Genomic DNA, 26849 nt, shown 5'->3' with positions numbered 1-26849 from the left:
TCCAATTATTATTATTTTCAACAAAATCATTATAATTAATTAAACTAACTTCTCGTATATAAATTTTCTTTTATTAAACAGCTGTGAGATTTCTTATATCCACTCAATAATTAAGTGTTGGATGAACACTAGGTCAGTTTTATATTAAAATTCTTAAACACTTTTAGCTTTGAATTAATGTTACTCGTATTTTCTTTCCATGTAACGAAGGATTAAAAATAAATCTTACAGAGAGCACACCATGACGAGCATTCTTCACTTTCAAACTGATTAATACATTGAAAACGGAAATACAATCATGCAATTACTTCTGCGACTTTTCTACTCTTTGGAAATTATTACTCCACGACTTTTCTGCACAGTGACGAAGACTCCGAAAAAATACCACCGTTGATATTTTCTACAACGGGAAGACTTTGGTTGCAGCAGAAAAAATGGAAGAATGCAAGGCACAGGGTGTGTAGGTTTGTGTTATAAATACTCATCCACTTGCGACCAATTTCATACAAAGAGGAAATCTCGAGTCTTAGTGTCTCAAGTGAAAGATGGGTCAATACATGATGCTTCTGCTGGTGGTGGTGGTGCTGCTATTGGGAATGATAGGAACCTGTTACTCCTCATCTAATTGGGGAGGGTGCCCCCCTGAAGAAAGAAGTGCCCTCCTCCGCTTAAAGCAAGAGCTGAATGATCCAGATGACCTGCTGACGTCGTGGAAAGGGTTGCACTGCTGCTCCTGGACGGGAATTGCCTGCCACAGGGGCTCTGGCCACGTGGCTCGTCTGGATCTTGGTGATTATTCCTTGTCAGCAGTGGTGAAGAATTCGAGCAGCCAGATATTCCCTGCCTTATTCCAGCTGCACCATTTGGAGTACCTCGACCTCAGTGGGATTGACTTGTCCCCTCTCCCCTTCCCTTCGCATCTCCCCATGACCCTCACCAGATTGACCCATCTGAGCTTCTACGAGTGCGGTCTTACTGGCCGGATTCCAAGTGAGATTGGGAACATGTCTACCTTGGAATATCTGGACATCTCCTACAATACTGATCTTATGGGTCAAATTCCAAGCGAACTTGGCAACATTTCTAGCTTGAAAGTTCTAGACATCTCAGGCAATTCTCATCTGGAGTTGAGGCAACGGGGTTTGTGGCTTCGAAATTTGCGAGCCTTGGAGTGGCTCCAAATGTTCCGTGTGAATGTAGGAAGTGGAGGTGATGGTGTGGTAGGCAATGTTGCGTCCCTCACCAACCTTACAACACTTTCCATCCCTGGGGTGTTCGGTACAGCTCTTTCTTCTCTTGTAAACCTCACCTCCCTCTCTCATCTCTACCTTATTGATAGTGACGTCACCCACCTACCCTTCCCCATCTGGATTTCAAACCTTACGTCTTTGGTTGCCCTCGAACTCTACAACTACATTCTCCGTGATTCCATCCCCTCCACTGTGTTAGGTCTTCCCCTCTTGAGAAACCTTTACTTGTACTACAACCCCAATCTCAACGTAAACCTCTCCTCCATTGTGCAGCATGCTTCCCAACTCAGCATCCTATCTATTGGCCATTCAAATGTGGGAGGAGCGATTCCAAACTCCATTTGGAATATGTCTTCATTGAGTGAATTGACTCTTTGGGATAATAATATTGAAGGCATAATCCCTCCTTCTATTGGAAATATGTCCTCATTGACCTACTTGGATCTTTCTAATAACTTGCTAAGAGGCACCATTCCATGGAATGTTTTAGGTGGACTATTGAAATTGTCAGCTCTTTATATGGAGTCAAACCAATTAAATGGGAGCTTCACATCTAATTTTGGTAACCTCTCTTCCTTATCTGTCCTTTCTCTTAGCAATAACTATTTGGCTGGCACTTTCTTACTTTCTCAACTAGAAAGTTTCACAAAGATAAGGCATTTGGCCCTTTCCAACAATTTCTTAACAATAGAAAGCAGTCCTAATTGGATCCCAAAATTTCAGCTCCAATATTTATATTTGAGCTCATGTAGTATGCATGGTGATTTTCCAGCCTTCATATCCACTCAATACACTATAAGAGCTATAGACCTATCCATTAATTATTTGAGTGGGAATATTCCAGAATGGTTGTTGAGCCTTACAATGTTACAAGCACTTAATCTCTCATGTAATCAATTTGAAGGAGCATTGTCCCCTAAGTTTCATGCATTTGGTGCTCAGTATGTGGACTTGCACAGAAATGAGTTAAGAGGGAATATTCTTATACCAAAATCTAAGGTAAAATTTCTTGACATGTCAGAGAATCAATTTGAGGGGATCAGTCAAAAAAGCATAGATGGATACAACTCCAACCAATTCATCTATCTGTCACTTGCAAATAATATTATTAGGGGTGTCTTTCCACATTCTATTTGTGAAAGTCCTAATTTGGAAGTTTTGGATGTGTCAAAAAACAACTTAACAGGTAATTTTTTAAAAAATTTTGGCAGTTGCTCATCAACATTGAAGGTGTTGAATCTTGAAAATAATTCTTTAGAAGGTGAGATTAAGGGTATAGTTTGTCTTCAAACATTGAATTTTGGAAGTAACAAACTGCAAGGATCCATTCCAATATCACTTAAAAAGTGTGCTTCTTTGGAGGTTCTAGATTTGAGAGATAATAACATGCAAGGTCAAATTCCAAATTGGATAGATAAGTTGATTAATCTCCGAATATTAGTATTGGGATCAAATAAATTCGGTGGTGAAATACCATTACAAGTGGCAAACTTACAACATCTTCAAGTCTTGATTTTGTCAAATAATAATTTATATGGAGCTATACCAAGTAGCTTGAGTAACTTGACAGCAATGAAAAATCAAACAGAAAGCTCAGATATCCTTCAATACTCAAATTATTCTAGCTTGATGTATGATTCTAGTCCAATGATTTATGTAGATAAAATGGAAATAGTTACCAAAGGCCAATATCTAGAGTACGCAAAATCATTGGCAATGGTTCGATGTCTTGATCTCTCTAGTAACAACTTCTCAGGTGATATTCCTAAAGAGATTGGCTTTCTCATTGGTTTAAAATCTCTCAATTTATCAAGAAATCATTTCAGTGGAAAAATTCCTGCTTCTTTTGGAAATCTTGTGAAATTAGAGTCACTTGATTTGTCAATGAATAATATTATTGGAGATGTTCCTGGACAACTACAACTTCTCACATTTTTGAGTTACTTCAACATCTCTTATAATAATGTGTCTGGTAGAATACCAATAAATGGTCAACTTCTTACATTCAATGAAAGTTCATTCTCAAACAATGCACATCTATGTGGAATTCAAATCAATAAAACTTGTTCCTCTTCTCTTTCTTCAAAATTCTCTCATGAAGATGCAAGTGAAGAAAAGTGCGATCAAGATGAGTGGTGGGAGGTTGGAATTGGTTTGAGCATTGGGTTTGGGTTTTCAACTGTTATTGGAATATTATGCTTCAACAAAAAATATCGTTGTAAATATTTCAAGATCATGGATGAAATAATTGTCATTCTTGATGAAAATGTTCAAAAATTGTATTTTAAGAAATAAATAAAATTCCCCTTCCCCTTTCCCCTTTCCTTCCCCTCAAAAATCTCCCCCACCCCCTACCCCCCTCCAATTCTCTAAGTGTGCATATTTTATTTCTCTTTTATTTTTTCTTTATATTGATAGAAAATATTATTTATTTTAAATTGCTCTCTCCTTTTAAATTAAATCTTAGTGGTTGCTCTCACTTTTAAAATTAAATCTTAGTGGCAAACAACATAATTATCTGATACATAAATTTTTTTTTTATAATAATATTATTACTCACATAAACATATATGTTTCATTGACCACACAGTTGAATAATAACCATTAAAGTTATACATAGTGTAAATAAACCAATAATAGTAAATTTAGTGTCAATAATTATATTGTGCATATTAATGAAATGTTTGGTTCCTTTCATCGCACATAGCTATTACCAAAGTCTAATGCATTAACTGGTGATTAATCCTTTAAATATGACCAATCAATTTGCAATTTTTTTCCTTATAAATATCATTTCTACTATATGAATGTTAGAAGTTTCATATTTATTAATAGTATTTTTGACCCAAAAAATTGTCTACCTCTAATTGGAATTGTAGATAGCTAAAGATCTCTCCACCATTATTAATACAAGAGATCACACTACTACAGAGGCAAGGTAGGGAAGAAAAAGTCTTTGTATCTAGCACTAGGATTTGTTGTTATAGGCCATCCACTTGTCTCGCTAATGCATAACTATGGTTCATAGTTAGAACAATATAATACTTTTGTGTATAAATTCATGTGACATTAATAAGGCAAAATGCAAACAAAGTTTAAATTATATTTCATAGACTCGTATGAGTATGTTTTCCAATATTGTTAGTTTATTTAACTTTTGTTACAATTATTTTTACCTATAAAATATTTAAGCTATTAGCGTATATCCATCTTTCAATTACAAATTGGATAAGCATATAATTCTTAAAATAATACAGGACTTTCACATTTTATAATTTTGCATTAGAGAAATTTAGAATGATGTTTACATAACTCTATGAAGCATTTCATTGTACATGGTGCATAACCAATTCAATTCATTTGGTTTACAAAAAAAAAAAAAAAAAAAATTGCGCTGAATGAATATTGAGTAAAAGTGACATTGAATTTCGAGTGAAAATGATGACCTCTTTGTTTCATGGTATTTTCTTGAAATTTTAGAAAAAATCATCTCTTAATAGCATTTGATTGAATTTGAGTGAAAATTGCCTTCTTGTTTAATGGGAGCTCAAACTTTCCCCTTCCTATCGTTGATTTGTGTTTTTCAATTAGTTCTTATAGAAGTAAACGTCTTTTTTTTTTTCCTTTAATTAATCAAAAAATAATATTTAGATCTACATCAAAATTTGATGTTTCAAACAAGTAAAAAATAGTTCAATGCAGACATCTTTGTTTTTCCTTTAATCAATCAAAAATAATATTTAGATCTACATCAAAATTTGATGTTTCAAACAAGTACAAAATAGATCAATGCAAACATCTTTTTTTTTCCTTCAATCAATCAAATATAAAATTTAGATCTACATCAAAATTTGATGTTTCAAATGAGTACAAAATAGTTCAATGCAGATTAATTTTCGAGGATTAAATTTATAAGGAAATTAATGGTTCATAAATGCCTTCCAAATGCCAATTTTTAGGGAAATAAACAACAATTTATTTTAGAATAAACTCTAGTTTTTGCACAGCCACATATTTCCTTTCAATCAAGCCAATTTTCATTACATTAACAATTCTTTACAAATCCTACTAATTTATGCATGCACACTACAATTTATTGTAGAATTTGATATGTCAATTGTCACGTTGCATAATGACTTCCAATAGCCTAGCTACTCCTCATAACATAGCTGCGTGAGAGAAACACCGCATGTAGGACACTACTCCACATGCATCTTATCATCATGGAAGAATTTGCATTGTATTGGAATTATGTACTTGTGAGGTTAGTGTGCTAATGTAATGTCTAGTCTCGTACTAACCATTGTATACATGAGGCTACCAACAACACTTGCATAAGGCATTATTTTCATGTCTTCAACCTCTTCTAGATATTTTGGACTTTCATTAACCAAGATCTTCATTCTATGTAACATTGTAACTAATTGTTGCTTGCAATATTCCATATTAAATCACTCTAGAACATTGATAATATATTTTCTCTAGTTTCCATCCCCAAAATATATTTTACTAGCCCTATATATTTTATTTCAAATTTGATGTATAACTGAGATTTTAGCTTTGAAAGCATTCCCTTTCTATGCCTATAAACAATAAATCATCTACACATAAAGCAATAATAAGTATTTGATCACATTTAGCTTTATAGTACACACAATCATCAGATTTAGATCTTGTAGATCCTAGAGATAAAATACATGTATTGTACATTTGATACCAATTTCATGGTGACTATTTCAAACCATAAAGAGACTTCCTCAACTTACATACCAAATGCTCTTCACCTTTTTCCGAAAACTACTCTGGTTGGGACATAAATATATCTTCTTCAAGATCACCATGAAGAAATGTTGTTATCACATCCATCTACTCAATTTTAAAATCATATGGCATTGGAAGTGACACAAGAGGAAATGTTTCTCCATAGTCAATCCATTCTTTCTTAGAATATGACATTATAACCATTCTTTCCTTGCACTTGTCAATGCTTCCATATGGATTGTACTTCTTCTCAAATACCCACTTATAAACCACAAGCTTTCTACCTTTAGGCAAGGGAGTAAGATCCCAAGTTCCATTATTTTCTAAGAAATTTGATTCATCCTTCATTGCTTCCAACATAGAATCTAAATTTGACATAGTAATTTCTTCTTTTACGATCCTAGTCTCATTAGCATCCATAAGAGAAGTGTATGCATAATTAACATTCAACATAGAATGATTAAACATCTCTAGTGAATAGTTGAATTGATTAGGTTTTCATCTCTCCTAATTAGATATCCTCACTTCCTATGGTGAATCTTTCTAGGTTAAACATGAGGTTCATGATCACATCCTTCTGAACCTATATGAGTATGTGAGCTCTCCCCATCCTCATTCTAAAGTATATATAGATCCTCATTATCCAGTTCATTTAAAGTTTTAAATATCATCATTTTAGAAGCTTAAGGCATTTCAACTAATTCCTTTTTCTTTATTGTCTTCTTTTGTTTATCCTATGACACAACTTTCATCTTATGAAAGATAACACTCCTATTGTACTGTACTTTTTCAATGAGAGGGTTCCATGATGTGTATCCCTTCATAAAAGTATCAGACCCAATGAAGTAGGTGAGCATGTTGAGAAAATATTGATACAAGTATGAGGATGTGTTCCAATCATTGTTTTGTGACTGATGTCAAACCTACTACTTGCTAGTGAGACAAATTCTTAGTTGATTTGAGTACTACCATTTGTTTGATTAGTGAAGAGGATTTGATCAAATGAGATAACAAGAACACCTAGAGGAAAGGTTGAGTTATGATATGAAAAAGGAGTACAAAGATCGGTTAAGATAGTGATGATATAGTGTATTTTTTATCTACTTAAGGCTACAAAGGTTGAATACACTGATTATGTGTAGAAGAACAAGTAAGAAGAATTATGTCTACCAAGCTTGATTGAGTGCATAGTAGGTGTTGAGCAAAGCTAGTGCAAGCTGAGTAAAGTTTAGTTGATGTCAAGCATTAGTAAACTTTAGTGTTCACCGAGTAAACTAGTGTTGACCAAGTGGAAGAACAATTTGGAAGACGAGTGACAAAAAATTGATGTTGAATGCAAGTATTCATGCTAAATCATAGATTTGATGAATCTAAGCCAAATATTTTGTTTATTGAAATTGTGTGAAGCGTGTGGAAGATAACTATGATAAGCTGGTGGCACAAAATTTAAGCTAAACCATTTTGTGGTGAATTCAAGGAAGATTGCAAAAGATGTTTCTAGAGGAACCAAATGGAAAAGTGGGAAGATTCATTATGTCCTACCTAATCCTACCTAGCCCTAAAATTGATGATTATGGTTAAGCAAAAAAATATCTTAAATCTCTATTTATAGAGAGAGTTGGTTAGAAGAAAGGTTTTCATGTGTGAGAACCTAAGGAAGACAAGGAGTCTAGGGTATTGCTTCATTCAGTGGTCAAACATAAGAGATTGCAATTAGCATGTAAAGAAAGAAAGCTTAAGAGTATGAATGCTTGAAGGGTGAACAAGCTATCAGAGCTAAAGTGTGTGAAAGCCAAGCATAATGGAGGACTAAAATAGAGATTTGTAATCTACAAGTGAGTTGTAATTTGTTATTAGATCAAGGCTTACCATTACTTTTTAATCATTGTATTAGGCTAGGGTAAATCCTTTGGATTAAGGTTGATCTAATAGTCATTTGTAAATCCTTTAACTGGGTGACATTCTAAGTGAATGGTCTAAAGTCCTCTAACAAAGCTCACTCCTAACAAGGTGATTGAAATCCTCTAACTAGGTCTCATTTAATAGTATGTATTGTAACCTTTAACATAGTTTGCATTTTACAAGGCATCACTTCAAAATAGTGAGAATTAGTAGCATGTTATTGGTGGTTTTTCCCAAATTAGGTTTTTACATAAAATCCTTGTATCAAATGTGTTATTGAATTAGTTATGTTTCATGTTTACATTTCTACAAAGTTGCTTTTAGTTAGGACAATAGACTACAAAGTTTAACTATTTTATGATCTAATGGATACATGCATAATAAAGTTTTATAGATATGGGTCTACTAAGCATTGAATTTGTTTATTTGTACATCTTGACCTTAGATAACTAATTTTTCCCTCCTCTTAGTTATTCTAAAGAATTCAAACAACTTGTATTAGAGCCTTGGTGCTAAAGAGAACTAGTTTGAAGGTAGTAGAAGCAAAAGATCAAGAAGTCAAAAAGAGAGGTACCCAATGTTGAAGTTATGAAGAATCAACTCTAGAGCTCCCAAGAATCACCTACATGAAAATGCCTATCATAGAAAGAGAGAAGCAAAAGGTATGGAGGATGGAATTCCTAAATCCATGGATAAGACATTCTTGATGAGAAAAAAAGAGATTGGTATTATTAAAAATCAATGAATAAATTACAAAGAGATCAATCCTTATAAAAGGAGATGAAAACCCTAACAGGGTAAAACCTAGGTTGCATGATAATAATTAATAAGAGAATTAATTATTATATGTCTAAAGTTTTGCTTAAGTAAACTAAAGATAATAGGTGACTTAATAATTAAACCAAAATGATTTAATTACTAAGGCAATATCTTATTACTCTATAACCCCCCTTAAGATAAACTTAGGGAGTAGCTAAAAACCTAGAAACTACTAGTGAAATAAAATTGGGTCCTAGCAACAAGACCTAATGAGGTACCTAAGCACAACCAAATGTTTGTAAAGAGGAGAAATAGAGAAAATCGCATGGGAAAAACCCTACTCCAAAATGAGATGGAAAGATATTTCCAAAAGATAGGAACAAAAGATGATCATGAAAGTGTGCCCAATAGTATCAAAAATTTCCTTAGAAAGTGTGCTAGTGTCATACCCAACTATCTTGATTTGTGTGCAAATAAGTCTCAATTTGCATGCCAAATTTTTTTTCATTTTTAAAACAAAAATCACAAAATTGTCATCGTAGGAAACATGCCAAAAACCCTAATTTTGAACCAAAAATTTGGATTTGCATACTAAAATTTAGAAAATCATTGCCTCGGGAAATGTACAAAAGATCTCAAATTTTAAACCAAAAAATTTCAATTTATTTGCAAAAATAAAATAAAAACCACCTCACGAAACATGCCCAATCTTAGAACAATAATTTTTAGTGTCAAATTCTTACTATCTCCAAATTGGACAAATTTTATATGAAAATGGGGTTTTTTGGGTGCTCTAAGCTCAACGATGATGTCCATTTGGGCTCAAAGTGCACCGAAAAATGGTAACCTCGCAGATTCAATACAAAAGAAACTCTAAAAAATGAAACCCTCTAAAAGAAAAAACATAGATCTAAAAGCCAAGTCAAACTTCTCATAAACATAATAGGGGCATGAAGATCTGGAGGTTTGATACCATGTTGAAGTTGATAAAAGATCAACCCCACAGCTCCCAAGAATCACCTACATGCAAACACCTATCATAGAAAGACAGAAGCAAAAGCTATGGAGGTTGGAATTCCCAAATCCATAGATGAGACATTCTTGTTGAGTAAAAAAGAGATTTCTATTATTAAAAATGAATGAATAAATTACAAAGAGGTCAATCCTTATAAAACAAGATAAAAAATCTAATAGGGTAAAACTTAGGCTACATGATAATAAATAATAAAATAATTAATTATTATATGCCTAAAGTTTAGCTTAAGTAAAATAGAAATAATAAGTGACTTAATAATTAAATCAAAATGATTCAATAAATAAGGCAATATCTTATTACTCTAACACCCCCTTAAGATAAATTTAGGGAGTCACTAAAAACCTATAAACTACTATTGAAAGCAGATTGGGTCCAGGAAACAAGGTTTGATGAGGTACCCAAGCACAACCAAATCTGTGTAAAGAGGAAAAATAGAGAAAACCACATGGGAAAAACCCTACTCCAGAAACAGGTGGAAAGAATGTTGCAAAAGATAAGAATAAAAAATGATCATGAAGAACACTACTGAAGCATGAAGTTGTAAACACTGCCAAACTATTGATCTAAAGAACCTCCACTATATAGAACATTACTAGGTAGAAAAGACTAAGTCTAAAGAGTTGATAATAGAAGATGGAAAGTATCTTCATGGCCTCCCAAAATAGGAAATAAATAATATCTATATGGTAAATGATCCATCTCATCGAAATGCATATGTATCTAAACCATTGCAATCATCTAGTACATAGGATCAAATACTGAATACATAGCTCACTCCATCAAACAAAGAAAGCAATAGAATCAAAATAACCCCCTCTAATGTTGAGAGCTAAGACATGAACACTAAAATTGAATGCAATATCTAATATAGAAAGAGGAAGTAGGAACATCGAGAGTGCAGGGTAAAAGTACAAAGTTGTGTCACATTTCAGGCTGACTTATCAGAACAACTGAATTTAAGTATCTCTATCTAAAAAACATTTATTTTTTCAAGCATATGATCTTGATAAAATTATTCTAGCTAAGTTATATATGGTCTCACACTTTTCCAATTGTAAATGTCTATTAAATGCATGTTTTATACTAGTTAGTATTCAATTACTAAAAATATATAATTATTTCAAAATACTAATGTTTTAATAACTCTTACTATTTATTATGATATTTTTCTAATAACATATAAACACCATTTTATAGAGCTCAAAGTCAAGAATATTCTCATATAGAGTTCATAGCGTTTTAATTAGATATAGTATATTGTAATTGAAAAATTCTACAAGTACGTATTTTAATACTCGAGAAGATGTTGATTTTCAGAAAGCAAAAAAATATTAAATAATATAAAAAATAAAAAATTATACGACATTCTAGAGGAGAAAGTCCTTTTCCTAAACGTATAATTTTTCTTTTGGTTGGAATATATTTATTTCAAAAAATGTGGTGGGAGATGAAAACTATCGATTTGAATAAATTGAAATTTGAATCATTATAAAAGAGAAAATATAGGTCTAAAGCCTATTTTTATTTTTGATTGTTCTAGGTACATATATTATCAATAATGTAATCTAAGATCAAAGGGAAATAGGTTTATTTCCATATAGGTTTGTGGTAGGAACTAGACCCCTAATTTCCAGCATTTTTCAACAACTAAATTTTATCTTTAAAAATTAGGAAAATATATACTTTCTTACTCCAAAAAATTATTAAAAATCATAATCCTAAAATTCATCCATTTCTTTACCTTTCATTAGTTTACTTCATTTTAAAATTCTAAATACTAATACCAATTTTATGTCATTGAATGTGAACAACTACACTTTTGTTAACCTTTTCATTTGTAAAAGGATGACATAGGTTTGTGCTTTTACCCTACAAAAGAAGTACAAACACCTATACTGGCATGTGTCATCAACATGTCTTTAGGCTAATGTTGTGGAAGGAACACTCACTTGACAAAGGAAGATGGAAAATATGGCCAACATAAAAATCCCCCAAGACACTTTATAATGTAGTGCGAGTACAACAAAACATAAAGATCTCTGAGATCTCGAAATGCAATAGTGACACTTAATCTCAGTGCGTTTGCAAAAATACTACAAAAGGATGTCAACAAAGATCAAAAGAGACATAAGGCTAATACAATAGATAGTACAAACCATGAAAAATTATATGAAATCAAAATTGAACCCTAGACCTAAAACAACCAAGATATCCATTAGAATGTAGAAAAACAAAAAAACTAAATGGGATGTGCCTGGAGTAGAATCTGAAAAATAGAATGTCTCAAAAATATGTTTCTCAAAGTGCAAAACATAACTTCTGACTTTGATGGCTGAAATAGGCCACCAAACAGCATCAAATATCTAAATAAACTACACCATCACGACAGGCTCAGAATTAGCTCGTCGATGCTTCTTTCAGATCAAAAAATTGAGTCTGAATAACCTAGTTATGGCCAAAAAATCACATGTAGGTCAAAAAGTGCTGGACAAGAAAAAAGCTAACACCTTAGGATTTGTGTTAAAAACACCTTGAAAAAAGTGCCCACAGTAACAAAAATTGTCTTGGGAAGCGTGTTAGTTCCACACCAAAGTGTCTTAATCTGTGTACCCAAAAATCTCAATTTGTGTGCCAAAATAAATCTCAATTTTTGTGCCAAATTTTTTTTAAAATGTCACTTTGGGAAATGTGCCAAAAACCTCAATTTCTGAACAAAAAATTATGATTTGCGCTCCAAAATTTAGAAAATTGTCACCTTGGGAAACATGCTAAAGACATCAATTTTTAAACCAAAAATCTTGATTTGCATGCAAAAAATCAGAAAATAATCGCTGTGAAAAATGTGTTGAATCTTGGAGCAATATTTTTTAGCCTCAAATTCTAACTATTTTGGACAAATTTTATATGAAAATAGGGGTTTTTGAGCACTATAAGCTCAATGGTGATGTCTAGTTGGGCTCAAAGTGTACCAAAAAATGGTGATCCAACAAATTTAATATTGAAAAATACTCTAAAAAATGAAACCCTTTATTAAAAAAAATAGATCTAAAAGCCAAGCCAAACTTCTCATAAATAGAACAAGGGCATAAAGATTTGGAGCTCTGATAACATGTTGAAGTTGATGAAAGATCAACCACACAGCTCCCAAGAATCACCTGTATGGAAACACCTATCACAAAAAGAGAGAAGCAAAAGCTATGGAGGCTAGAATTCTTAGATCCACAAATGAGATATTCTTGATCAGCAAAAAAGAGATTGCTATTATCAAAATTGAATGAATAAATTACAAAGAGATCAATCCTTATAAAAGCAGATCAAAATCCTAACAAGGTAAAACTTGGGTTGTATGATAATAATTAATAAAATAATTAATTATTATATGCCTAAAGTTTAGCCTAACTAAACTAGAGATAATAAGTGACTTAATAATTAAATCAAAATGATTTAATTAATAAAGAAATAACTTATTACTCTAACACCCAAGCTTAACAAGGAGAACTTTAATACATGGAAAAGTTTGACGAAGCTACACCTAGAAGGTCTTGGATTCCATGCACATTCTACCATCTCTACTGAGTATGTTAATCATGTTGGTGCCCTAACTACTAATGTTTTTAAAAGAAGAAAGAACATGATCATGTAATGTTGGAGATTGCCTCAGCCCTAAGTTAGCCTAAGTTCAATGATATCAAGGGTTGTGATTCTATAAAGAAGATGTGGGATGCTCTTCACACCATTTATGGAGGAGATGCAAATGTTTTGAGAGCAAAATCTGATTGAAAAGAGATCATTAAAGAAAGAAACTTATTGTTAAAGTATGTTTTCAATCATTAATTTATCATTGATGTCAAATCTGCTATTTTCTGGAATGACAATTGCTTATAAGATCCAAGTACTATCACTTAGTTGATTGATGAAGAGGATTTGATGAACAAGATGTAACAAAAGCACCTAAAGGAAAGGTTGAGTTATGGTTTTGTAGTGAAGTGCAAGGATCAGTTAAGACAATGGTTAAATGTTGTATACATTAGGAAACTCTAGAAAGAAAATTTGTAACAAATGTTGTCTACAAAGCTTGACTAAATTCATTAGTGGGTGCCGAGAAAATTAGTTCAAGGCATTCAAATTTCTAGTTGAAGCAAAAAAAATGATAAAGTTAGTGTGTGCCAAGTGAAATAGAAGGTGCTGAGTAAAGTTCATGTGCCGAGTAAGAAGTAGATGCCGAGTAAGAAAAAAATGTCGAGTGTTAGAAAATCAGTTAGTGTCAAGTAATATAGTATGTGCCAAGCATCAAAAAATTAGTTAGTGCTGAGTAACACAATATGTGCCGAGCATCAGAATCAATAGTGTTGAGTTACTAAATTATTTAAAATGTCAAAAGATCGCCAGATCCGAGATAACAAGTTTGTTACCTCAAATTTTGTAAACCAGGTGAAAGATAAGAATGATGAGCTGGTGGCACATAATTCCAAGTAAACTATTTTTAGGTGATTTTAGGAGGATTGTTCATGAAGTTTCTAGATGAAGACAAGATAAGGGGTAGATACATTGTATCCTACCTAATCCATTTTCAAACCCTAAAATTCAAGAGTAGTAAAGTATTCCAGACTTCTATTTAAGGAGTCACAGGTCATGAAGTTGAAGGTTGGTCAGATAGAGTATATGGTGTTGAGGTGAAGACATTGTGAAGGAGGAAGAGAGTACAGAGACTTTGCTTTGATTGATGACCACTAAAGTGATTGCATTGGCATGAAAAGCATGAAGACTCAAGATGACTAAGCTTGAAATAAGGACAAGCTGTCAAAGCAACTATGATTGTATGCCAGGCAAATTGGAGAACTGAATAGAGATCTAAAATCTATAACTTATTTTGTGAGTTGTATTAGATCAAAAGCCCTTATTGTTACTCTCTAGCAATTTTATCAGTTAGGGATAAATCTTATAGACTTAGGTTGGTTTAACATCCATGTTGTAAATCCTTTAACAAGGTGACATTCCAAGTGAATGTTCTAAAGTCATTTAACCAAGGTCACTTCTAACCAAGTGACTGAAATCCTTTAATTGGGTCACATTTAACAGTGTGTTTGTAGCCTTTAATAGGGTAGGCCTTTCACAGGACATCACTTCAGAAGAGTGAAAAAGGAGTAGCAGGTTATTGGTGATTTTTCCCATATTAGGTTTCCATGTAAATCATTTTTTCATGCGTTGATCTATTATCTTTTATTCTTGCATGTTGATTTTATAGTAATTTTCTATGATGAAAGTTTAGCTTGGATGCATGATTAGTTTAATGGGCTTATCATACTCGGTGAAAAAGTTTTATTTGGACATATGGACCTTGAATAACTGATTCAGTCCCCCTCACAATTATTCTAAAGAATTTCCAACAATTGGTATTAGAGTGTAGTTGTTGATTTGGTTTAAAAGGCACCAGAAGTAGAAAGATCAAGATGTCCAAGAGAGAGGTTCCCAAGCTCAACAAAGAGAACTTCATTTCATGAAAAAGTCTAATAAAGTTTCATTTTAGATCAATAGGAGGTCATGCATAAAGCTCAATTACTACAGAACATGTAGACCCAACTGATGCTCCTATTGCAAATGATTTGAAGAAAAAGCAAGAACACAATCAAGCAATGGTGGAGATTTCTCTCTACTATGGCGCTGAATTTGATGAAATCAAGGGATGTAACACTACATTCAAGATGTGGAGAGCCTTTTTAGATGTCTATGGAGGAGATCAAAATGTCCAAAGAGCCAAAAGAGAAAGCCTTAGAGGAAAATGTGATGACATGAGCATGGAAGAAGGTGAGAATGTTGCTAAGTATGCCTCTAGAATAAAGGAAGTGGTAAGTGCAATAAGAAGTTTGGGTGGTAATCTAGATGATGATACTATTAATATCAAATTATTAAGAACCTTGCTCCATATTAATGCTATTATAGTGTTAGCCATCCAAGAGTTAAGATGTGTACTAGGAAACAATCTAACCTTTGAAGGTATAGTGGGAAGACTTATTGAATTTGAGTTGTCTAACTTTGATAACTACAAACTTGAAAACATTGAATTTGCTTTCAAGGAAAATATACTACTAAAAGATACAGAGGAAGTGAAACTAGAAAGGAAGGGAAGACAGACAAAATATGCATCCAGTGACAACAAAATAGATGAAGAAGATGTGGAATAGTTGGAAGCATTGATTGCTAGAATATTTCATTGAGGCAAAGGAAAATTCAAAGGTAAGATCCCTATCATATGCTTTAATTGTAATGAAGTTGGACATATTGCTGCAAGATGCCCATAGTAAAAGGACTATAAGGAAGGAAACAAGTACAAAAGTAGAAGAGTGGATGATAACAAAGATTACAAAGATAAAGGCAAAAAGTACTACATTGCTGAATAAGAGAATTCTGATGAGGTAGTCTATGTAGCCATGAAGGATGAGTTATAAGAAGATGAGGCGATAGAACTAGTAACTTGTGTGAACAAGAATGAAAAATGGATCATAGATAGTGGATGTTCACATCACATGACAGGAGATAAAAGTAAGTTTGCCACTTTTACTTAGTATGATGGCAATAGTGTTAGATTTGGAAATGATGCTCCATGTCTAATCAAAGGAAAAGGTTCCATTAAACTTAAAGAGAAATTTTTATGTGAATATGCATATTATATTGAAGGATTGAATTAAAATCTATTGAGTGTTTCACAGTTAGGCAATGTGGGATGTAAAGTAGAATTTAAAAACAAAACTGCTAAAATGTATGACACTGGTAGAAATATAATAGGAAAAGGAGATCAAACTAGGGGTAATCTATTTTACCTAGATATGGATGATGCTACCTATCTTGTTGTAAGATTAGATGATGTATGGCTATGGCATAAAAGGTTATGTCATGTTAACTTTGACAATTTGATAAATATTAGCAAAAAGAAGAAAGGAAGAGGTCTACCTAAACTCTACCTAAACTAAAAAAACCTAACAACACAATGTACAAATAGTGTCAATTACGAAAGATGAGCAAATCAAGTTTCAAGAGCAAGACTTATACCTCCAAGGAAATTCTTGAACTAGTCCATACTAATTTATGTGGTCCAATAGAAGTGCAAAGCTACAAAGGAGATAGATACATAATGCTACTTGTTGACGACTACTCTAGAATGATGACTGCTATGTTCTTAAAGAAAAAATTTGATGCCTTTCAAATGTTTATGTGGTATTTGGCTATGATTAAGAAGGAAATAGGAAAGAGTCTGAAGCGCTTGAGATCAAACAAAGGAGGAGAGTTCACATCAAAAGAATTTGAGATATTTTGCAATGATAAAGGAATCAAGAGACTAACATCAGCACCTAGAACTCCCCCATAGAATGGATTGCAAAAAGAAGAAATAGATCAGTGATAGACTATGCTAGAACATTGATGATGGAAAAGAATGTTGCTCTAAAATATTGGAGAGAAGCTATAAGTACAATTGAGTACACCTTGAACGAAATACAAGTCAAGAAAAGTACAAATGCAACACCTTTTGAATTATGGTATGGTCACTCACCCAATGTTAAATATTTCAAAGTGTTTGGTTGTAAGTGCTATATTCTTAAAGATTCTAGAAATGGCAAGTTTGATGCAAAAAGTGATGAAGGACTATTCTTTGGATACCCCACTAGAAGCAAAGCATACAAATGTTTGAACACTAATACTAACAAAATTGTGGAGAGTGCAAATGTAAATTTTGATGAGCATATAGAAGTTCAAGCTGATGAATCCAAGAAACCAAAAGATTACAAAACTTTTGTATAATTCGATGAAGGAATTCCTACTAAAGAAGAAGTTATGAATCAAAATGGAATTCAACAACAAATTTTAGTATCAATTGAGTCACAACCAGTGAATACCGAGCTGCATTCAGAAGCTAGCTACAAGATTAAGACAATACTCATTCTGATTCTGAAATTAGTACACATTAAAGGGATGATGAACTACCTAAAAGAGAAGTGCATAGTGATTCTAAAGTTGAAGGATCAAACATGGAAACAAGGAAAGAACCAAGGTTATACAAGTATGTGAGAAGACATCACCTTGTTGAACAGATAATTGGTGACCAAGAAGCAAGACTGATGACAAGAAACAAATTAAGAAATGAATCATGTCTGCTAAGCTAGACTAAACCTAGAATAGTGACTGATGTTTTACTAGATGATGACTAGTATAAAGCTATAGAAGAAGAGATTGATCAGATGAAGAAGAACAAAACTTGGACCCTAGTTCCAAGACTAGTTGATAAAAATGTGATTGGTACCAAATAGGTATTTAGGAAAAAGCTAGATGAAAATGGTGAGATCACAAGAAATAAGGCTAGATTAGTTTGTAAGGGTTACACACAAGAAGAAGGACTAGACTATGGGGAAACATTTTCCCCTATTGCAAGAATGGAAGGAGTAAGAACTTTACTTGCATGTGCTACATACAAAGGATTTAAGGTCTACCAAATGGATATAAAGTCTTATTTTATGAATGGTGTACTAGAAGAGGATGTCTACATTAAACAATTGGAGAGATTTGTTGATGTAAACAAGGATATGGTGTGCAAACTGCATAAAGCACTCTATGGTTTGAAACAAGAACCTAGAGCATGGTATGAAGGACTTCACAAATATCTTGTGAAGATAGGATTTGAAAGAACAAATGACAATAGCAACCTATATATCAAGGAAGATAAAGGTAAAGAAATTTTGATATTTGAAATCTTTGTTGATGATATAATATTTGGAGGAAAAGATGCCTTATGCAAAGATTTTGCTGATAAGATGAAACATGAGTTTGTGATGTCACTGTTTGGGGAAATCAAATTCTTTGTTAAATTGCAAGTCTATCAATTGAAACATGGCATATTTGTGACTCAATCAAAATATATCAAGGAGATACTAAAGACACTTTTCTTAGAAGATTCAAAACCAATCAGTACACCAATGGTCACAGGACATAAGTTATCCAAGAATGATGATTCAGCTAAAGTAAATCAAACATTGTACAGATCCATGATTGGAATGTTATAGTATGTGGTGCATAGTAGACTAGATATTGCATTATCTATTGAGATAGTGGAAATATTTTCTACAAACCCAAGAGAAAATCATCTTATGATAACAAAAAAGAATAATGAGGTATCTAAAAGCTACAAAGGATTTAGGCTTATACTACAAGAGGTTTGAAATGTTTGATTTGAAAGCTTACACTAATGTAAACTAGGGAGGTAATATAGATGACAGAAAAAGTACCAATGGACGTGCACTCTTTTTAGGAAAAAGATTAGTCACTTGGACTAGCAAAAAGCGAAGTTGTATCTCACAATCTACAACTAAAGCCAAGTATGTTGTTATTGCCATCAACTGCACAAATATCATCTAGATTAAGCATTTACTAAAAGGTATGAAGGAAGAGATCATTGAACCTATCATACTCAATTGTGACAATATAAGTGCCATCAATATATAAAATAATCTTGTGATGCATGCCAAAACAAAGCATATTGTAATCGAGTATCACTATGTGAGAGAACTAGTGGAAGACAAATAGGTGAAGATGGAACTTATGTTGGCTCCAAGGAACAAATTATTAACATCTTCACAAAACCATTACCTAAAGATGCATTTGAATATCTTAGAGGTAAGTTAAGGGTAGTTCCCCCAACTAAGGCTACTTGAGAAGTAGGAAGTTTTCCCTACATCAAATAAATTGCTTGTTAATATGATACAAATTGATGTAGAGGTTACTTTAGGTTTCTGCCTAAAGTAATCACAAGCACTGAAATTCCAAATTAGTCACAGTCAAGGTGATAGAGGAAGAAGATAAAGTTCTTGTAAATTATACACCTACGTGATAAGATGCTAAAACAATGTGTCTATGGCATTGTTCTCAAGGAGGGAGAATTTGAAACAAAATTGATCAAAGTGGAAAGTCGAGGGAGAAATGATGTAAAACTGATCAAAGGAAGAAACAACACAAAGGGAGACATAAACATAACCTAGTTAACCTTTTGGTAACTTGGTTGATCAATTTAGTTTGCCACCAATGCCAAAGAGAGAGATTGTTGAAATCTAATTGAAAATAGATCATTAAAGAAAGAAACTTATTATTAAAGTAAGTTTTCAATCATTATTTTGTCATTGATGTCAAACCTACTATTTTTTGAAATAACAATTGCATATAAGATTATCAATTAATTGATTGATGAAGAGGATTCGATCAACAAGATGTAAAAAAAGCACCTAAAGAAAAGGTTGAGTTATGGTTTTGTAATGAAGTGCAAGGATTAGTTAAGTCAATGGTGAAATTTTGTATACACTAGGAAACTCTAGAGGGAAATATTGTAACAAATGTTGTCTGCAAAGCTTGATTAAATTCATTAGTGGGTGTCAAGCAAGTTAGTTCAAGCCGAGGGAATTTCTAGTTGGACCCAAGCAAATGATAAAGCTAGTGTGTGCCAAGTGAAATAGAAGGTACTGAGTAAAGTTCATGTGCCAAGTAAGAAGTATATATTGAGTAAGCAACAAGTGCCTAGTGTCAAAAAATTAGTTAGTGCCGAGTAACACAGTATGTGCCAAGCATCAGAAAATTAGTTAGTGCTAAGTAACACAGTGTGTGCCGAGCATCAGAACCAATAGTGTCGAGTTGCTGAATTATTTGATAATTCAAAAGATTGCCAGATCTAAGCCAAAAAGTTTGTTACCTGGAATTTTGTGAACCAAGTGGAAGATAAGGATGATGATTTGGTGGCACAAAATTCCAAGTAAACTATTTTTGGGCAATTTCAGGAGGATTATTCATGAAGTTTCTAAACGAAGAAAAGATAAGGGGTAGATACATTGTATCCTACCTAATCCATTTTCGAACCCTAAAATTCAAGAGTAGGAAAGTATTCCAGACTTTTATTTACGGAGTCGTAGGTCATGAAGTAGAAGGTTGGTTAGATAGAGTATATGGTGTTGAGGTGAAGACGTTGTGAAGGAGGAAGAGAGTATAGAGACTCTACTTTGATTGAAGTGATTGCATTGGCATGACAGACATGAAGACTTAAGAGGACTAAGCTTGAAAGGAGGAAAAGTTGTCAAAGTAGGAATGATTGTATGCCAGGCAAACTGGAGAACTCAATAGAGATCTAAAATTTGCAAGTTATTTTGTGAGTTGTATTAGATCAAAAGCCCTTATTGTTACTCTCTAGAAATTGTATCAATTAGGATAAATCCTATGGACTTAGGTTGGTTTAATAGCCATGTTGTAAATCCTTTAATAGGGTGAAAATCCAAGTGAATGTTCTAAAGTCCTTTAACCAGGATCACTTCTAATAGAGTGATTGAAATCCTTTAACTAGGTCACATTTAATAGTGTGTTTGTAGCCTTTAACAGGGCAGTCCTTTCATAGGGCATCACTTTAGAAGAGTGAAAAAGGAGTAGCATGTTACTAGTGGTTTTTCCTATATTGATTTTCCACGTAAATCCTTGTGGCATGTGTTGATCTATTATGTTTTATTCCTGTATGTTGATTTTACAGTAATTTTCTATGAGGAAAGATTAGCTTGGATGCATGATTAGTTTAATGTGATTATCATACTCAGTGAAATTATTTTATTTGGACATATGGACCTTGAATAACTCATTCACTGCCCCCTCCCACCCCCCTCCACCCTCCCACCTCAATTATTCTAAAGCATTTCCAACATATTCATGACTTGCATTTTAATGGTGTAAGAAGCCAAATTGTAAGGTGATCACCAAGCTACTCATTTTACTTGTTAACCAAGCTCTCTGTTCTAACTCAGTCCTAGTGTTGATCAAGTTCTTCTTGTGTTTACTGAGCAGTTTGGTCTTAGTGTTGACCAAGCTCACTCAATGACTATGTTAACTGAGATCACTCGGTCCTTCCCTAACCGAGTCGTCTGAGTTCAATTGATTCCTTTGCCAATCGAGTTGACTTAGTGAAGTGTTGATTGATTGTCAAATTTTTAGTGGCATCTGAGCATACTCAATTATTGTTCTTGCTGAGCTCAGTATCTTGTGTTGGTCGGTCATCTCTCAAGTAGGTAGAAATTTAAAAGTTTTACAAGTATTACGTACTTTATAGCTTTAAAATAATTTTCATTTCTAAATGAAGATGCATTGGAAATAAAGATATGGTCTTGTAGTCAAGAAATAATCCATCTTTTGTGTTGAGAGTGAAAAGAGATGAGTTATTATAATAAAATCCCACCAGCCATATTAGCAAGTACAAACACATACACAATAAAAAAAATCTTAAAATGGTTCACAATTAACTAGTTCAACCTTTACATTTATTGTTGCATTGATAGAAGTTTTCAAAAATACAAGCTTTAGTTGGTGCACTACAAGTTGTATTCTTTATTTTTATCTTGATTCGATTAAAAGAAAATACAAATAATGATTTCGCTTAAAATTCTTTTAGAAATAATTTGAAAGAATAGAAAACTTTTTGCGTTGCTTTATAAATTTTAATAAATGGGTATGTGCAGGATCATGGTAAACCAAACTATGCCCTTAAGTGGCAATGAAATATTAGAAAATCAGGCTTATGTCAACTTGATGTGCAATTTTAAACCTCTTATGAACTTTCAATAAAAAAGTTGTGAGTAAAGAATCTATAAGAAAGTAAATTTAGTTTCTAAACCACTAGGCATTATATGAAGAAAGAGAAAATTGATTGGTCAAATTTTTGAATTTTAATGCAATAGTACAAAAAAATGAGGACAAAAATAAGAAGTAGGCATATGTTTGATCACCTTAATCAAAATCAATTGATAATATTTTTTAGTAAGATTCTAAATATATAAAGTAGACTCATGCCCGAATGTGACACATATTTTTGGGTATTTTTATTTCAAATAAATAATTAATTATAAATTTTCTACTATAGTATTTTCAAAATAAAAGCACTCACGTGTCTGACCACCTTTACTAATTCAAAACTTTACATAATTTTATTTTTATTTTATTTTTCTTATAGTAGAAGAAGTATATAATGTGACACATCTTTTGGATTTTTAAAATGTTATACCATTTGAAAAAAAAAATTCAATTAGTGTGTCAATCAACGCTTTATTCGTAACTCCATTAGAAAATGAATAATAATTACTTATTGAACTCATAATTTGACAGACACTACATTTATGGGATGATAAGAACATGCTTAAGCAACCCTTTTCATTTCATCAAATTTGGGTGAAAAAAGTCATCAAACACATGTTTTGAGTAGAAAATACAAAAGAACATGCTAAAAACAAGTTTTTGGGACATTTTTCAAGTTGACCATGTAGGGTTGGTATCTGAAGAAATATTAGGCCTTATCAAAACATTAATATTTTGATTTGGTATTAGGATAGGTGGGAAAAGTTAGAATAGATTTTGAAATGCTTTGAGGCATTTTAGAACTAGATTTTTTTAGATCGCCACTTTTTGACACACCATGATCCTGTACATACCCAAATTTAGATTGTTTATTCTAACAAGGGTTGTGGGAAACACTAGTACTTGCCTTTTGTAGGCTTGGCAAGAGGTTTCTGTTACTTAGACCAAAAAGTGGATGAATGAGAGGAGTACTAAAGTACAAGACATTGTGTAGTATAGAGCTAGGTGACGTTGGCATAGTCATTATAGTTTTGGTAATAGGATCAAACTAATGTCATCTCTCTACTAATAGATTTTTTGTCTTTACTTATCAATGCAACACTTGTCAATGTAGGTCCATCCTATGAGCATAATATGAGTATTTTTATTTTTCAATCCATCAAAGGTATGGAAAGTTTGATGAACCATCTTTGATGTAGAGATCACAATTTAAGTGTACGGACATCACTAGCTATTGAATTATGAAGACAAAGTAACTATGAACTATACAAGAACAAGAGTAAATGTTAGATATTAGACAAAATCAATGCTCAAAAAGCCATGGGTTGACCATTATTTATTTTGACTGGTACATAAAATAAGGAGGAACAACATAAGGAAGAAAATATTAGTTGGAAATTTCTAAAGAACCAAGTACAAGATAAATATATGTAGTACAAGAAGCTAAGAATCGAGGTGAAGAATATCAAACTAGGTCAAGACAAGAAAGTAGTTTTTACCCTAATTGATAATTGGGTCAATGTGCCCCCATCTTGTCAAGTATTTTGCTTCAATTGAATTGGGACCATATTTTTCCAATCTCTCCTTCTATTCTAGTCTTCACTTCTAAGTTGCCCATGGTGATCTCTCCTTCGGTTCCAGTCTTCACTCCTAAGTTGCCCACTTTCACCATGGCTTTAGAAAAATAGAGCTTGAATCTCAAACCAAAAAGGCCTCTAAAGTCCCTTGCATAGCTTGGAACAAAAGACTTAGTGGAAGGATTCAACCAATGCATTTGATTAAGTTCCAACAAGACATTGTCATTTCTAGTGATTATTCAAAGAAACTCACATCAAACTTATTTTGGCTATCTTTATTTAGGGCCACTCTCTTTGTGGCATCTCCATCAGTTTGGAAAAGCTTCTCCAACTCTTGTAGGTAAGATGGGCTTATTATTGGATTAGCATTCCTAGTGGATTTGAAGTTGCAAAGATAATATATCACTATAAGCCTTGAGACTCTATTGCCACATGATCAAAATGAAGCATTTACATGTGTGCATGCTTGAAGTGTGTATTATTAGAGTTAGTTATTATATCATGAGGACTTAAACATAGCAAAAGAAAAATCAAACATACAAAAGCAATCACAAATTTTATTTGTACCCATTCTACATTCACTATAAGTGCCATACTGTAGTTTTTTAGATAATCAAATATCTAATGACTTGTGGCACATGATCAAAATTAAGTATTTACATTATAGAATGAGTACTTAAAATAGTAATAGTAAAATTGAACAAGTATAGACATTGACTTTAAAATATGTGCAATATTGTAGGAAATGTTGCCATTCTATCGATAAATATCATGATAGCATGTGTATGAGTTAAATACATCTTATAGTTAAGTAAAAAGAAAAGGTAAAAAAACTCAAATTTGTAGAGTCAAGATGCATATAGTAACTTGTTTACAAGATGTTCATGACTATTGATGTTCATTGTAAATATAAGGGAAAAGATTAGTAAGATGTACACAATAACTTATCTTCAACATGTTGATTATACCAATATATAAGGTAAATATTGTTGAAGAGTATATGCAGATCTTGGCATGTGTTAGTTTGCAATGAGCTATAAATTTCCTCCAACTGGTAGCTTTTTTCATAGTCTCCACTATTATAGATGAAATGTAGAACAAATGAGTATATTATAGACTGAAGATTGTACTGAAGTATACAATGTTGGAATGTTAATTGTATTTGGTTGTCGTGTAAGCATCCAATTCACCTACATGTTAGAAGACACTATAGCTCCAACAGTTAGATACATTAAATGTGGTACGTAAGTTTGACTTTGAAAATGAGATGGAAATTTTGTGTGGACAAAAAGAGATAAAAGGGGGAAATGCTTTATTCATTGACAATAGATCCCAAACATCATGTGAAAGATTCAAAAGAGTTCAATAGAGCAACAACATAAGGTTTTATCAGAGTGCAACAACACGAGTGAATGATTTTTTGAGTTTTGTGAAAGTGAAGGTTTGTCCTATATGAGTAATGATTACTCCATGCTTATTCTATGCAGCCATACATTGTTGTAAGTTTGTTTAATATTTAAATATTTTATTCCTCATGGTTTGTAGTTCATTTGCTAGATTTGTATAAGTTTGTTTTAGTTAATAGAAAGCAAGCAAGCAAACAAACTCACCAATCTTCTATTTATTGTGTGTCTGATCATGTCTCCATTGATATATTCTATTGTGCATGTTAGTAGTTTTGGCAAAACTAAGAAGAAATTTCTATTCTTGTTTATGCATCTTTTTTCTAGAATGTCATTCTTGCTTCTCATGCAAGTTAAAACAATCTACTATCGAGTGTTAGTTGTTTTGGCTTGGTTGCCACTGCCAAGTGATTTTGACCAATTGACTCGGTCCCTATTAACTGAGAAAATTGACCAATGTATTACTAAGCACCTCAAACGTTACCTTTGCCAAGAATTTCCTTTGATGACCGAGTAACTCGGCCTTGCCTTGTTGAGTTACCCCTTTTGCCGACTGAGGGCACTCTGCATTGCCGACCAGCTCGGTTCCCTCTCTTGTTTGAAATCAGAATTAAGCTTAATATGTGATGTTTAAGCCGTTCCTTTCTAACCAAACACAGGTGTGGCATTATAACTATCATTTTGTTAGGATTGCTTCATCCTCAAGTAGCTCCTTGGTAGGCTTCTAAGTTAAATATTAAAAGAATACACTTTTTAAAGTTCTAAACATACAGTTTCAATGGATATACACAAGATTAATTCATAACTGCAACAATATGGTAGAGGAGCAGCAGAATGCCAAAGCGGTTGGAAGCACAACTCATAAATCTAATCAGAAAATTTAGTGTGGTGACTGAAATAATAGAATGATGTGATATTCCTCATCTTGGATATGGTCATCCTAGGGTTTAGAAAGGGCACGTGCTCTTGCTACGAAAAATCCTCAAACTCTTTTTTATAACGAGAATTTTAAAACATTACAGTGGACAGATATTTTTTCGATGATGTCAAAGAAGGCATAGATCTGAGCTTACATGGTAGTAAGAAAGGTGGAAGCTAGAAAAAAAGTACATTCTGAATTTTTTGTGTTTATACCAGCGAGTACTGGTTGGTGTATCTGCCATGTAAGCTTCCTATCAAGTAACTTGCCCTCCATTACGACTCGTATTTTATATTGCCTTTCTTGTTTGATCAAGGTTTTCCCTCATCTCAGTCAGGGCTTTATTTACTGTCTATTTGTAAATTAAGTTAAATCTATTTAGTTGCAATTTCCACAAGCTCATCTTTTCTAGTCTTTGTTAACTTTTGCTTCATCATATGACTATGAAAATCTGCAGTCTATTATGTTTGCCCTTTTAAGAATCCATTCACCATCCTTACAAGCTGATATTCACTCTTCTTTTTATTAAGCTTACTGTTCCTTTTCTTTAATGATTGGGCTCTGTCTTATTATTTCTAGTGGCTCTGCAAGATTTCATCAAATGGAACA

The 26849-nt window shown here is 32.9% G+C and overlaps 1 protein-coding gene across 1 annotated transcript; it reads left to right on the top strand.

The window, feature by feature from the left end:
* The first annotated feature begins 257 nt into the window (after positions 1 to 257).
* LOC149564986 (uncharacterized) lies at positions 258 to 3545 on the top strand. Its single transcript, XM_089816259.1, has 2 exons — positions 258 to 1053; positions 1111 to 3545. Exons 1-2 carry the CDS (start codon positions 546 to 548, stop codon positions 3543 to 3545), a joined length of 2943 nt encoding a protein of 980 aa, XP_089672385.1. The 5' UTR covers positions 258 to 545.
* The last annotated feature ends 23304 nt before the right edge of the window (positions 3546 to 26849 follow it).

The sequence above is a fragment of the Cupressus sempervirens genome, chromosome 3, assembly GCF_028749045.1.
Source record: "Cupressus sempervirens isolate cs-2001-9-10 chromosome 3, ASM2874904v1, whole genome shotgun sequence".
Classification (NCBI taxonomy): domain Eukaryota; kingdom Viridiplantae; phylum Streptophyta; class Pinopsida; order Cupressales; family Cupressaceae; genus Cupressus; species Cupressus sempervirens.
The sequence above is the reverse complement of the archived record's forward strand: the minus strand, read 5'-3'. Positions and strand labels throughout refer to the sequence as shown.

Excerpts from the sequence above, each read along its gene's own strand:
- LOC149564986 (XM_089816259.1), top strand. The coding sequence starts at position 546 with ATGGGTCAATACATGATGCTTCTGCTGGTGGTGGTGGTGCTGCTATTG. Across the intron at positions 1,054-1,110 it reads CTACAATACTGATCTTATGG|GCAATTCTCATCTGGAGTTG; the intron begins GTCAAATTCCAA and ends TAGACATCTCAG.